General features: G+C 46.3%; 1 protein-coding gene across 3 annotated transcripts in view; it reads left to right on the forward strand.

The window, feature by feature from the left end:
* LOC120922844 (NACHT, LRR and PYD domains-containing protein 12-like) overlaps positions 1–15,530 on the forward strand; it is a 233,827-nt gene that overhangs the window by 77,905 nt on the left and 140,392 nt on the right. For all 3 annotated transcript variants that reach the window (XM_040334845.1, XM_040334901.1, XM_040334856.1), the window contains exon 7: positions 9,602–9,766. In XM_040334845.1, the coding sequence (XP_040190779.1) occupies positions 9,602–9,766 (165 nt within the window). The remainder of the gene's footprint in view (positions 1–9,601; positions 9,767–15,530) is intronic.

A 15,530-nucleotide genomic window follows, 5' to 3' on the forward strand; every position in this document is an offset into this window, starting at 1 on the left:
TTTCCCAGAGTTCCTACAGGCCCCAAACGAAGTGCAGAAACAAAAGAGGCACCCGAGGGGGGAGGCGGGCCAGGAAAAAAAAGGAAGCTCTAAAGTGCAGTGGCATTTTTAATCTGAGTCAGGGTGTATTTTCAGACGCGGAATTTAGGACCCTTGACAAGGGCCTTAAGTTCGTTCCATCCAAACAGCTTAATACATTTGAGACATTTGTGGATGTTCACAAATACATCTGCAAATTGAACGTACAGAGGCACTTTATGGCCAATCCCTATCAGCCTAAAGTGACTAACACACAACCTGGAAGCATTGTACATTCAGGTTTGTCCAATCAATCCCTATTCAACCCTTCCAGTGTTACAGCACCTTAAATTAAAGTATTCCGTGATCTAGTCTTGAATGACTTAGATACACTTCCCAAAAAACGTACTTATGACCACCCAGATATCAAAATAGGGCTCAAGGGGGGCGTGACTAACCGCCGAGCTGAATGGACGCCTGAGATCCCAGCTCCTGCACTGAACGGAGAATCGATCGCTCCAAGCACTGACCAGCACACCCACAATGCAGCACCAAGACCCCCAAACATCGGGGAACCAGTCGGGGACCACCCGCAAATGGAAAGAATACAGACTGCCGAGAAAACTGACTGATTTCTTTGCTATGGCGCCGGGAAGCCAAATCCAAGATGGCGCCCGCGACCGCTCCCCGCGAGGAGACAGAGCCTACACGGACCTACCTGATGAGGAGGACCCGTCCACCGTGCCACACAGTGTCCCCCAGCTCACTGGATCGTCCTCAGCCTCAAATAGCCCAGCGAAAGCGCGGATGCGCCTGGACACCGGCGCTCAGAACCCTGAGGTGAGACCTGCCATAGATAATCTCCTCACGCTGCCTCCGGCCTCCTCCCCCATTGCGGCCTTCCCCACTACAAACCAGCCTGTGATTGACACGCTGTTAAAAGAAATGCTGATCTCCCTACACAGCTCACTGCACAATGACATCTCCACCATGTTCACAGCATTTAAAACTGAAATGGTGCACGTAGGGGCTAGGATGGGACATATTGAGCATAAAATGAGTGCCATGACAGATACAGTAAATGACCTGGTGGATGCCCATGACCACACTAGAGACGAACAGCAGTGGGTACGGGCTAAAATGGCGGACCTCGAGGACAGATCACGCCGCAATAATGTCAAAATACGCGGTATACCAGAAACGGTGGTCCCGGCGGATCTGAACTCTTATGCTAGAAAACTGATTTCTACCCTGCTGCCTGAACTCCCTCCCGTGGAGACCATCATCGATCGCATCCACCGCCTACCAAAACCCCCTCATCTCCCTGCGGAGGTCCCACGCGACACCCTGATGAGGATCCATTTTTTTCATGCTAAAGATATGCTGCTGGCAAAAAACAGACGCATGGACCAATTACCACCACCTTACTCAAAAATACAACTTTTTGCCGACATCTCCCAATACACCAGGCAACAAAGGCGCCAGCTCCAAACGATCACCAAGCCTCTCAACAACCACAAGATACCCTACCAATGGGGATTCCCGACTAAACTCACGGTGACCAAAAATGGCGTGAAACACAGCATCCACACAGTGGAAGAAGGTATCAAACTCCTGAGGCAATGGAAAATCCTTCCTGACAGCGACACCCCACCGCATGCATCGCCCTCAGAGGCCTTCCAGAACCCCTTCAAAAGCTCTCGCTCCACTACTACCAAATGAACCTGAGGTCAGTGCGTTCATCCTGCCAGTTTAATTTTGCACTCCGATTCAGTGCCTGCTCGTTGCAGATAGTTCACGGACTTTCACCCTCCGCCAACACTCAGTAGTTCTACTGGTATACTACTGACCCTTGTTCTTTTTTTGATTCCCCCTCACCTGTGCCCTTCCTCCCCCCCTGTACCAACCTTACACTAACTGTTGTACTCTTGTTTCTCTTCCTGTTCACCCTGTACCCCGGAGAGCGAGCACCTACCACGTCACAGCCTTCTCTGAAAGCTCCTCATCGGTGACTCTCAGGTTCCGCCGGACTTCACGGATTCCCCTACTGACCTCGCTACACTACCCGCGAACTGTAAGTAACTCTCTACCTTTTTGCACTTTACACCAAATCCAAGATGCCGAAATTTCTTTCACTCAACGTTAAAGGACTAAACCACCCGGTCAAGAGGGCCTCCCTCTGGAAAACTGCCCACGATTCCCATTGTGATGTCCTCTGTGCACAGGAGACACACTTTAAACTTACCGCGGAACCCTCCTGCACTAACAAAAATTTCCCCAACATCTTCAAGGCATCTGGCCCTGACAAGAAAAATGGCGTACTCATTGCCTTCAAAACCACAGTGACTTTCCAACTCCATGACACCCTGATTGACCCCAATGGCAGATATCTCGCAGTGGACTGTTCCATGAATAACATCAGATATACCATTGTGACGGTCTATGCCCCTAACAAAAAGCAGATCAGCTTCCTGGCTAAGCTGATGAAGAAAATTAACCGCTTCAAACACGGACGTCTCATCGTCTGCGGAGACTTCAACATAGTCCCTGACAACTCCATAGACGCTTCTTCCAGATCTAGCAGACCAACATCTCCTATGGGCTCCTTCATGCATTCACACGATCTGTATGACGTGTGGCGTTGCCACCATACTACCGAGAGGGACTATTCTTATTTTTCTCCATGCCACAATTCCTACACGCGAATTGACTATTTTTTGATTGACAAGTGGACTCTAACTACAGCTTCAGCATCTGAGATTTCTACCATCACATGGTCGGACCATGCCCCAGTCACCTTGACTTTGTGCGACTCCCCGTCCTCAGCCACCACAAGGATGTGGAGAGCTAATGCAGATATCATACATTCCCCAACCTACTCAGTACACCTCAGAGACTGCCTAAAAGAATTTTTTATCCTCAATGCTGGTTCTGTTGATAATGCTTCAACTCTATGGAATGCCCATAAGGCATTCATTCGGGGGGTCTTTGTCCAACTTGGAGCTAGGGAGAGGAGGAGGAGATCCCAGCGTCTAGACACCCTCACGGCCGAAATTAAAGTGCTAGAATCCCATAACCAATCTCACCCAAACCCTGATACCAAACGCAAACTAGACCTCCTCAGACAAGAACTGAGAACCCACCTCCTAGATTCTTTTCAGAAGGCCCATACCCACTTTAGAGCCCACCACTACTCCACTGGTAACAAGGCAGGGAAGGCTATGGCCACCAAGATCAAAGGACACTACTCCAAAACCAAAATTGCCCACCTCTACCACCCGGTCTCGAATCAAAAACTAACGGACCCCTCAGCTATTGCGGAAGCCTTCCGTCATTACTATAATACGCTTTACAATTTAAAAGAAGACGCCTCTATTCCCCAACCCTCCCCTCAGGATATAGCATCATTCCTAGAGGAGATTAAACTCCCCCGTCTCTCCGGAGACCAACTGGAAACATTGAACGCCCCATTTACCCCCCAAGAAATCCTGCTCACAATCTCTAAACTGCCTACTAACAAATCCCCAGGCCCCGATGGACTCACTAGCGAGTACTACAAACAGTTTGGAACTATCCTAGCTCCCTTCCTTACCAACGTATGCAATGACGCTGCCTCGTCCTCCTCTCTCCCTCCAGAAATGCTATCCGCACTGGTTGTTACGTTGCCGAAGCCAGGCAAGGAACCTACTACTCCACAAAATTTTAGACCCATATCGCTCCTTAACCTTGATACCAAAATTTATGCCAAGCTCATTGCCAATAGGCTGATTGATCTAATGCCATTACTCATACACAATGACCAATCTGGCTTCACAAAAGGCAGACAAACTTTTGACGCCACTCGAAGGATCATTAATATCATCCATGGTGCGGGCTCGAGTCGAACGCCTTCTCTGCTCCTTTCCCTGGATGCGGAGAAGGCGTTCGATAGAGTCCACTGGGAATACATGAAAGCTACCCTTGTCAAATTTGGTTTTCAGGGGACTATACTGTCGGCTATAATGGCATTATACTCCTCCCCCTCGGCACAGGTATACACCTCGGAAATGATCTCTAAACCATTCTCTATCACTAATGGCACCCGCCAGGGCTGCCCTTTGTCCCCGCTCATTTTCAACTTAGTGATGGAACCATTAGCGGAACACGTCCGGGTTCACTCCAATATAATGGGCTTCCAAATTGGGGCGGTTGACCATAGAATTAATTTATTTGCTGATGACGTGATCCTGATGATTACAAATCCCCTCACCTCCCTGGCTTCGGTACAAACTTTATTGAAAAGATTTAGCAATGTCTCATACTACAAAGTAAACGAACACAAGTCCCACATTCTAGACCTAGGCTTAGATGCAGTCACGAGCAACATCCTCAGAACTACTTACCCATACTCCTGGACTGAAGAGGGGATAACATACCTGGGTATCTCACTCTTCAGGTCCTTGAAAAACATCGCTACTCATAACTACGATAGACTTAGACGACTGTTGACCCAAGAAACTGCACAAATCTCCAAACATGAATTCTCCTGGGTGGGTCGCCTCGCGGCCTTTAAAATGATGGTGCTACCTAAGCTACTATACACCTTTCGCACATTACCTATACCCCTCTCACGCTCCTACCTCAATTCCCTCCAGTCCATTCTAACCAACTTTCTATGGCAAGGTAAGAAATCTAGATGCAGTCATACAAAACTCATCAAACACAGGTCGGTGGGTGGGATGGGACACGTCGATATCAGAGACTACTACCTAGCGACGGTACTTGCACAAATGACGGAATGGTTCACAGCACAACCTACCTCACTCTGGAGCAATATAGAAAACACTGCGACACCGGGCCCTAACCTATCCACTTGGCTATTCAGTGCGGTCGCACAAAACTCACCATTGACCCTGTACTCCCCCACCATTCAGGCCGCTGTCAAAGCATGGAAGCTGCTCCATCACACCCACTGGAAGAATCAAAGCACCAAACCTGTACCTGTCCCCCTTAGTACACTACGACTGTTATCTCCGGACTTGACTCTCCCCACCTGGCTAACTGACGGTATGACACTCACCTCTGACCTCCGCCAGATCACGACTACCAAATCATTCTCACACATCCAATATGACTTCGGGGCGCCTGACAAAGACTACTTTACCTATTACAGGCTACGAACATGCCTGGCAGCAAACCCTTCCCTGGAGGGCTCTTTGCCCCTCAAGGTATGGAAATACTTTTTCTCGGACGCCCCCAAGGTCCGAGGCACTTCGCTGATATACTCCACCTTACAAGACAAGACCACATTCCAGAAATTCAAAACCCTCACCGACTGGGAAACTGACCTCCAGGGCCAATTCTCTGACCAACAATGGCAAATGGCAATTCAGTCTACCTACAAATATACATCCTGCACCTCTCTATGGGAACTCACTCAAAAATTGCTAATGCGATGGTATATGACACCACACAGGATAGCAAAATTTTACACACACACCTCTGACTCCTGCTGGAGAGACTGTGGCCTGCCGGGCACACTTATACATATTTTCTGGTCCTGCCCGCACATACGACAACTCTGGACTGACATAGAGAAGACGATACAGGAGATTCTTCATCTCCCCATCACAATATCTCCACACCTAGCCATCCTTAATCTGACTATTGAAAATATACCACCGAACCTCCGACTAGTAACCACTCATGTTCTACTGGCCACACGGCTCTTGATTGCTAGGAAATGGAAAACGAAAGACACACCCACACTCACGGAAGTCATCGCATTAGTGCAATCGCACTGCACCTATGAAACTATCCTCTCTCGGGGAAAACCCACATTCACTAAGGTGATAAACCTATGGAACCCCTGGATTCTATGGTACACGAACACACACGACTAATGACTACATAACGATATAGAATATACTCTCTTGACTCTGCTGTCCACCTCCCTCACCCTTTCTCTACTCTCCATCCCCCCCCCCAACTCCCCCTCCCCATTACCCCCCCCCCATCTAACACTAATGGTGCACTATGTCACTACAGTTCCTTACCACCAGTGTCATAGGCGAGCACATTGACTGATTAACGTTTACGTTCCACACTGGACTATGCGTGTTTAAGAAGTGCACACATGTACATGTTTATTATACTGTTTTGTATACTGCCAGGTTCAGTTATCCTTCTTGCTATGTTATTGTACCTGCTTACCTGTACAAATGAAAAACCTCAATAAAAAACATTTGAATCAAAATAGGGCTCAAGTCCCTGTGTGAACGCAGGGACTTGATCATTCGCCCTGCTCCTGGGTGGGGGAGTGGTCATTTTGGATAAAAGTGATTACCACTTAGAAATGTGTCGGATATTGGGAGATGCGAGTACTTATACTGCTCTCTCCCAGGATCCTACTAAGAAACTCCAAAAGGCACTATCAGGATTGATAAACAAAGGATTTCAGGATGGTATTTTGGATAAAAAAGAGAAAGAGTACTTAGTACCGGTGGTCCCTCGAATCCCGGTCATGTATTATCTCCCCAAAATCCACAAAAGTGTCACACAGCCCCCAGGTAGACCTATCGTGAGTGGGATTAATTCTGTGACTTCCAGAATTGGTAGATATATTGATTTCCACCTTCAGCCGTTAGTACGTACAGTCCAATCTTTTCTCAAAGATACGGGAGATACTATACGTCGGCTCCAGTCTGTGGATTATCAGGATGTATGTATATTGGTGACAGCCGATGTTACATCCCTCTATACTTCCATCCCACACAGATTGGGGTTTAAAGCTGTTGAATATTTTCTATTCACCAAGAGTTCCATTACAGAGGGCCAACAACTGTTCATCATGGAACTACTCAGATTTGCCACTCAGGGCAACTACTTTTGGTACAATGATGAGTTTTTTCTTCAAACCAAAGGTGTCGCTATGGGGGCTAAATTTTCCCCCAGTTTGGCTAACCTTTTCGTGGCCCAGTGGGAGGAGGATGTCGTCTATGCCCTACAGAGCCCTGAATTGACGCTGTGGGCTCGTTATATAGACGACATCCTCCTCCTATGGCAAGGTGATGAAGAATCGCTACATGTTTTTATGGTTACCCTAAACGACAACGAGATGGGTATTGTTTTGACTTATGAGATGAGCCATAATATGATTCATATGATATGATATTCACTATTGTTTATATTTCTTCATGTCAGTGAACTTCATTGTCCACTGTCTTCTTTTAGCGCCTCATTTTTATTTTTTATTTTTGTACACAATATTGTTCCATTGTTGGTGCAGGCTGCTATCCTTATACACGCCTTTTTTTAGTAGCGCAACTTTTTCCCTTTTATTTAGCACCTACTTATGGTAGAGGGTGCTACATAAATTTCCTGGAGTTTTATAAACTGATCTAATATAAATGATTCCAATATAGAGAAATGAGTTTCATTCATGCAAAGCAGTGTTTCTCAACCTTTTACGGCAAAGTACCCCTACAAGTCTCACTGTCTCAAGAAAGTGATGGGCACTTATGAGATAGGCTGCACTGATGGCTGTACTGATGGGAGACACTAATGGCTTCACTGATAGGCTGCACTGATATGAGGCACTAATGGCTGCACTGATATGAGGTACTGATATGAGGTACTGATATGAGGGACTGTTATGAGGCACTGATATGAGGCACTGATAGAGGCACTGTTATGAGGCACTGATGGTGGTACTGATATGAGGCACTGATGGCTGCACTGATAGGAGGTACTGATGGAGACACTGATGGCTGCATTGATATGAGGTACTGATGGCTGCACTGATATGAGGGATTGATGGCTGCACTGATATGAGGTACTGATGGCTGCACTGATATGAGGCACTGATATGAGGCACTGATGGAGACACTGGTGGCAGTACTGATATGAGGTTACAAAAAGAAAAAATACTGTGCTATCTATTAGAAAATAATGGAGCAGCTAACACAGCAAGCGAGATCAAAAATTGCTAGAAAAACATATGTGGAAAAGTGTACAAATAAGCCCCTTGTCATAAGTGGTGGTGGATTTTTTTTACTTTTCAACGTTGGATTCTGTTCACTTATTTAGCCATTAAACGTTTTTTCAACACATTATTTCTGACATTGGTTGGATCTCAATTCATTCATCCAGTCAAGGATTTATGGACTTTAATTAATACTAATACCATCAGTTCACTTGTGGTGTTGTATAACATATTCTAGATTTTTTTTCACAATATACTCACTGTTAGCACTACACTTTTCCACATAGGTACTGATATGAGGCACTGATGGCTGCACTGATAGGAGACAATGATAGACTGCAGTGATAGAGGCACTGATAGGCTGCACAGACGGGCACTGATATGAGGCATTGATGGCTGCCCTGATATCCATTGATGGCTGCATTGATATGAGGTACTGATGGAGACATGGATATGAGGCACTGATGGCGGTACTGATATGAGGCACTGATGGAGACATGGATATGAGGCACTGATGGCGGTACTGATATGAGGCACTGATGGCTGCACTGATAGGAGACAATGATAGACTGCAGTGATGGAGGCACTGATATGAGGCATTGATGGCTCCACTGATATGAGGCACTGATGATGGTACTGATATGAAGCACTGATATGAGGCACTAATGGCTGCACTTATATGAGGCACTGATGGCTGGGCATGCTGGCATGTGTAGTTCCTGAGCAGACAGGAAACACCTGTCTGTTTTCAGGGAACTACAGCAGGCACTTCCAGGCTATCCAAGGTGAACTGGATAGAGGGAGGAGCCAGGAGATGGGAGGACATGGGACCGCCCCTGGTCAGTCAGCCCTGGCCCAGGAAACATCTTCTGGTCTGTGCAATGGAGGCCATTCCATTGACAGGACCCCAGCCAGCTGCCATCGGCCTGATACCCCCCTCGCACATGGAGTGGACCACTTCCCCCATTGGTAGCACAGTCCCAAGCAACACGGCTACAGCAAGCTGCTGGGGACTGTATGGCCACGTACACAGGGGTCAGTCCAAACCAATGAAAACGGCCTGAAGTCCAGTTTCATCGGTCCAAACCGACCGTGTGTACGGCCCATCGGTCCGTTGTCCTTCGGTTAAAAATGTTAGAACTTGCTTTAAAATCGAACCGATGGACTGCTGCTCGATAGGTCCAAACCTATGGTTAGTACACAAAAGCATCGGTTCAAAACCTGTGCATGCTCAGAATCAAGTCGACGCATGCTTGGAAGCATTGAACTTCATTTTTTTAGCACGTCGTGTGTTTTACGTCACCGCGTTCTGACCCGATCGGTTTTTGAACTGATGGTGTGTACGCACATCAGACCATCAGGCCACTTCAGCGGTGAACCGATGAAAACGGTCCGTCGGACCATTTTAATCAGTTTGGATCGACCGTGTGTACGCGGCCTATGTGTGCAGGAGGCGGGAATTGGGAGACAGAGAACTGGGTGTACCCCCTGCCCATGGTGCACATACCCCCAGGGGTAAACATATCACAGGTTGAGAAACCCAGATGTAGAGAATAGTTCCATTCATTCCTGGGGGAGAAATTCATTTTCTTCTGGTAACATTCTTCTTTTCTTCTACAGATTGGAGGATAATCACCTGACAGACAGTTCTTCCCCCCACCTGGCATCTGGAATAAGAAATAACCGGACACTGAGGACACTGAACCTGTCTGTGAACAATCTGGAGGGTCCTCATTTCAGGGATCTGATGGAAGCTCTGACAACAAGCCGGATAAAGGAATTACAGTGAGTATAACAGGACTGACTGAGACAATAATATTCTGGGACAGTTTTATATCTAAACCACATAAATAATATAGAAATATGAGAATGTCATCAAATTTCATCTTTAGGCTCCATAAATATACAATCCTGAACTGTTATGTCAAAACTACACAAATCCTGGGAAAGTGAAATTATTTGGGGAATGGATAAAAAAGAAAATACACAACTAAAAGACATCATGGTGAAAAGTAAAATACACACGTTACAGGATTACATTTATTTTTTAATGGTAATTGAGGAATGGCGGTACTCCCAGCTGAAGCATTTCATTACATCACTGCCACAACCAGTAGGATCCAAGGAGAACCTATGGCCGTTTGAGTGGCTATGTATAGCAGTAGGAACAAAGAGGGGGATCTCTAGGATCTATAAAGTGCTTCTGGGACTGAAGGAGCTGGAAATACCGCCATTCATAGTAAAGTGGGAAGAGGAACTGGGAAAGCGAGAAAAAGATCAAGATGTGGGCAAAATACTTTAGATGACACATACCACAGCAATAGATAGTAACACCACAGAAATTATCTTTAAATGTCTAGCACGCTGGTATATAACACCTGATAAGCACACAAATGTCAGAAGGAGGTTTTACGGTTATGTTGGTGGGGAATGCGGTGCAGTGGGAACCATGGCTCACATATGGTGGATGTGTCCAGAAATGAAAAAGATATTGGAGAGAAGTGGCAGACATTAATAAAAGGTGGGAATAGAGAGGAGGAAGGAGGGGGGTATGGGGGGTATGGGGGGTATAATAACTGCAAATTGTGATGGTGTTTGAAAAGTGTCTTTTTTTTATCTTTTGATACATATTTGCTGTAAAGAAAGTGAATAAAGAAATAAAAAAAAAAACGACACAAATCAAATAATAATAATGGAGATATATTTCATCTCCTGGTTGTCTCTTTATATCTCCAATATCAGACAGTTCTCTAAAGCTGGATAGAAAAATGTAAAAAATGAAATATCTGCACTAAAAATCTAATGAATGAAAAGCAGCCGCCAGCAGGAAGTCTGATATAGAAGTACAAATAGTATAATATAATTCTATGTATAGAGCCCGACACTTAGTGATAAAATGTGTGATGAGACAAATGAGAAATCTGCAACCTACAATGTGTCTGAATACCAACACTTATAATGTAGATGTGATAACTCCACCAATAGTGATCATAAATGAAAAATGGAAAATTGAATACTTACCTTTTCACAATTTTCCTTTCCTGGTGCCTACCCATGGCAGCATACCAATGGTCATGGCACCGCCCCTGACCGACCCACAGGACTTAACTCTCTATAAAAAAAAAGAGTTGTTGCCCCCTCCAGGAATTTTTAGTAACTAGTCTTCAGAACTCATAGGATAATACAAAATAAAGGGAGGGTGTATGCTGCCATGGGTAAGCACCATGGGTCACCAAGAATTAACATAAAACACGCCCCCTCATCCTCATTTAAATGACGCGTGCTTACGCCGGCCCAATTTACGCTACGCCGCCGTAACTTAGGAGGCAAGTGCTTTGTGAATACAGCACTTGCCTCTCTAACTTACGGCGGCGTAGCGTAAATATTATACGCTGTGCCGCCGTAACAATGCGCGCCTCTACCTGAATCTAGCCCACTGTTCTTCCTGGAGTGTTAAACAAGGCTCCCAGATATGTCGTTTCCTGCATTGGTGTCAGCTGACTCTTTGAAAAATTGATAAGCCAACCAGACTGGATCAAAGTGCCCAGGACTATTTGTACGTGTTCTATCAGCGTGTCTTTGCGCTGGGATAGGATCAGTATGTCGTCTAGATAATATAGAACCCGTATCCCTTTCTCTCTGAGAGGTGCCAAGGTAAATGTTGGTAAATGTTCGGGGTGCAGATAAAATCCCAAAAGGGAGACACTGGAACTGGAGGTGTAGATTGCTTATCCTGAACTGAAGAAAATGTTGGAACTGACTGTGGATGGGGATGTGGGAGGTAGGTGTCTTGGAGGTCTATTGAGGCCATCCAATCTCCTGGTTGTACTGATAGGATTACCGTATTTAAGGATTTCATTCTGAAGCATTCGACCCGAATAAATCTGTTCAACTTCTTCAGGTCCAGCACTGGTCTCCATTCTCCCGTATTCTTGAGGACTAAAAAGACTGGAGGAGAGAAACCTGAGTGCCTCTCTGGTTCTGGGACAGGCCGGACTGCCCTATGTTTCAGGAGTCTGCCCCTTTGTTAGATGGTTGACCTAGGGGCAAACCCTTTCCTCCTATCCTGAGGAATCAATCCGCTTTTTTCACCTGTAACCCTAGAGAGTCCATCTTTTCGCCAAACAGAGCCTTTCTGTTGTAAGGATATGACACCACAACTGTTTTGAGGAAGGGTCTGCTGCCCATGGCTTCAGCCACAAAGCTCTTCTGGCCGTGATGGAATATAACATGGCTCTGGAGGAACACCTTAGTACATCAATTGCTGCTTCCGCCATCAATGGCTGCTTCCGCCAGGCTAACTTCAGCTCGTCTAGAGCTTTAATGATTTCTTCTGTGTCCAGACCTCTTCTGAGGGCTGTTTCAATATTATCTGACCATACCCTAGTGGCCCTGGAGATGGATGATAAGGCCACCGCTGGTTTGCATGCTCTTCTTGTCGCCTGGTACACCTTCCTGTGATCTGAATTGATTCTGCGGTCTAGGACATCTCTAAAGTAGACTGCATCCTCCAGAGGGAGAGTTGTATTATTTGCTAATCTTATAACCGAGGCATCCACTATGGGAATTTAATCACAAATCTTGGCATCGGCTTCTGCCAGGGGGTATAGCTTAAGAAAACAGTTGAAAGCGACCGGTCTTTTATCCACTCTCTGCCATTCTCCCGTAACTATCCCCTTGATTTCATCCATTAAAGGAAAGTTTGAGGCCTTCCTTGATAAGTGAGGAAAATATATCTTTGTCTTGGACGGGGGTTCCGGATTTTCTTCCCTCTGAATCACATCCTTAACTGCGGCCACAAACGGCTCTACTAGGCCAAAATCAAAGGTTGACAGATCTTCATCAGTTATGATTGTTTCGTCATCCAAGGTATTTCCTACCCCCGCTTGAGGGAATGGTGCTTCTGCCACCTTCTGCTCTGCTGGCTGTGTAGACAGATCTTGCGATGAGGCCAGCTCCCTAATAGAAACTTTAATCAGATCCTTTATTGAGCTTGTAGGGTTTTCTTTATCTACCGTGGCTTCCAAATGCATCTACCACAGACCAATTTCCCCGGCAAGGCCTGTTTGCCACATACCCAACAGTCTCTCTTCCCTGGTTTAGAAGAGGTATGCCGGGGAGATCTCTGACTATGATGTGAGGTATGTGCGGAGGAATAGTGAAAATGGCCCAAGCTTCTTTGTTCCCTTGATCCCCTGTCGCGAGAACTCCGGTGGGAAGATCTGCGGGCTGAGTTTCGATGCAGGCTAGGGAAACAGAATCACAGAAAAGGTGCTTCCATTAGCCTGAATAGAGTGCTCTTTTAAATAATTTAACAAACCTACCTGTCTGTTGCAATCCTTACCTAGTGGTATGTTGAGGATCTTTTTGATGCAGCATGGCAATATCCAGGACAGCTAAGAATAAATTTACACCAAGTAAAAACCAATGTAGCTAGATACAATTTAAAATCAAAAGAAATAACTTTTTTTTTTTTCTATCAAAAAAATTAAATGTTTTTTTTTCTATAATGTTTTTGTTATATTATTATTATTTTTTTTTATTTAAATTTAATGTCAATTAAATTGTAGGTTTTACCCTGGCTGGGGTCCATTATTGGTTTTGCAGAGCGACAGCAGTACTTCTTGGAAGGGAGAGCAAGCCTAAACAGCTGTTGCTCCCTTGACAGCCCTGCTCTTAATGAATCCACAGGCCGTTTAAATAAGCCGGGTGTACCAAGATGGCCGCCGATGTGTCACTGCACATGCACCCGGCGTGCTGACGTGGCTACGCCCCCCCGAGTTGATTAAACTATGCTGTGCGGTGCGTGCAAATCGTCCGCATCCCGGGAGGGAGGGGTGGGGCTGCCATGAAGCCGCTATACCGCCGGCAGCAAGGTGTCTGGCGATGCTGTACTCGGCGACGTGCTGTCTTCTCCTGGTAAAGTGAACTTATGTTAAGCAGTATAGTTACATAAGGGAACCAATGATGTTTAAATCCCCCTGGATGGCCAGCCATGCACTCGTGGAGGAGAGACAATGCTCCTGACAGGGAGTATATATATATATATATATATATATATATATATATATATATATATATATATATATATATATATATATATATTTTTTTTTTTTTTGAATTTCCCCAAAAAAGATCCACAGAAAAAACAAGCTCCCATACTTATCTGGCGCTTTTAGCAGCCCAAAGCTGTATATAAAAATGTAAAAAATTAAATATCTGCACTAAAAATCTAAAGAATGAAAAGCAGCCACCACTTCCGGTTCCGGCGCCGCATGGACTAGCTGCCTTTCCCATCAGCTCCCGCTACCAGGCTCCAAATCTGCCTAAAAAATCGGCAGACCCGCCACCGATTCCCCCCAACATCGTCCGCCACTTCCGAGGTGAGGATGGACAAGTTCCTAGAAAAAAACGGTGCGCGATCGTACGCGGCCGCCGCGGCACGGACGGGGCAGCCGCAAATCGAGGCCCCGGGTTCGGCCTACACGGACCTGACCGCAGAAACGGCTCCCGCGATGGAGGTGAGTGCTGCTCCACCTCCCCCAACTTCCACACAGACTGTTCCACACTTCCCAGCCCCTCCACACAATGGGGACCTGCACAACATCGAGCTTATTGCCCAAACAGTGGCTGCTCTGTTAGCCCCTATGATAGCCACCTCTGTTAACACAGGCATGCAGAAGCTCCAGGCCCAGCTGGGGGAGCATGGATCCAGGCTGAATGAGGCCGAGCACTGTATCGCTAATATCAAAGAAGAACTATATCAGGCCCAATCCACTGAACTAGCCCAAGACAAGACAAATAAATACATACTTGACAAGCTGGATGATTTGGAGAACAGATCCAGGAGGAGCAACTTGCGTTTCGTAGGCGTCCCTGAGTCGCTTCAACCCTCGGCACTCTCAGATCTCTGCGCACACCGCATACCCGAAGCTCTAGGCCTTCCAGGCCCCTGCACAGTGGAACGTGCCCATCGTATGGGTCTATTCAACTCCGATTGCAAATCACCTCGCCCTGTGATCGCCAAGTACCTGAACTACTCGGAGAAAGCTCTCATACTACAGAAGTTCAGACAATCCAGATCCCTCCGGATAGGCAGCATGAATATCCTGGTCTTTGCGGACTATTCGGTTGAAGTTTCCAAGAAAAGAATTGCTTTCCAGCAGATCTGCACAGAGCTACACTGTATGCAGGTTAAGTTCACTTTGGCCTTCCCGGCCGTGCTCCGGCTCAAGGCCCCCAATGGCGAACAACTCTCCTTCCACTACCCATCTACAGCAGAGGCATTCCTGAGATCACAACGCTCAGGCTCTCATCTCAGCCCATCTCCCAAATCAGCACCCACGAATTTGGCCCTGGAACACGGCAGCCCATGCAAGGACTCTCCTAAACGATTCAAAGCATCTGGACCGGAACAACGACAAATTTCCTCATCTTGACTCTCTTTCATTTGTTCCACTGTTCTGTTCCACTCAGCCATCCCGAACGATCCACTTTGTTCTCCCCAGGACATGCTCTTCACCCCTGATATGCTTACCCCTCTCTCTCG

The sequence above is a fragment of the Rana temporaria genome, chromosome 1 (genome assembly GCF_905171775.1).
Source record: "Rana temporaria chromosome 1, aRanTem1.1, whole genome shotgun sequence".
Classification (NCBI taxonomy): domain Eukaryota; kingdom Metazoa; phylum Chordata; class Amphibia; order Anura; family Ranidae; genus Rana; species Rana temporaria.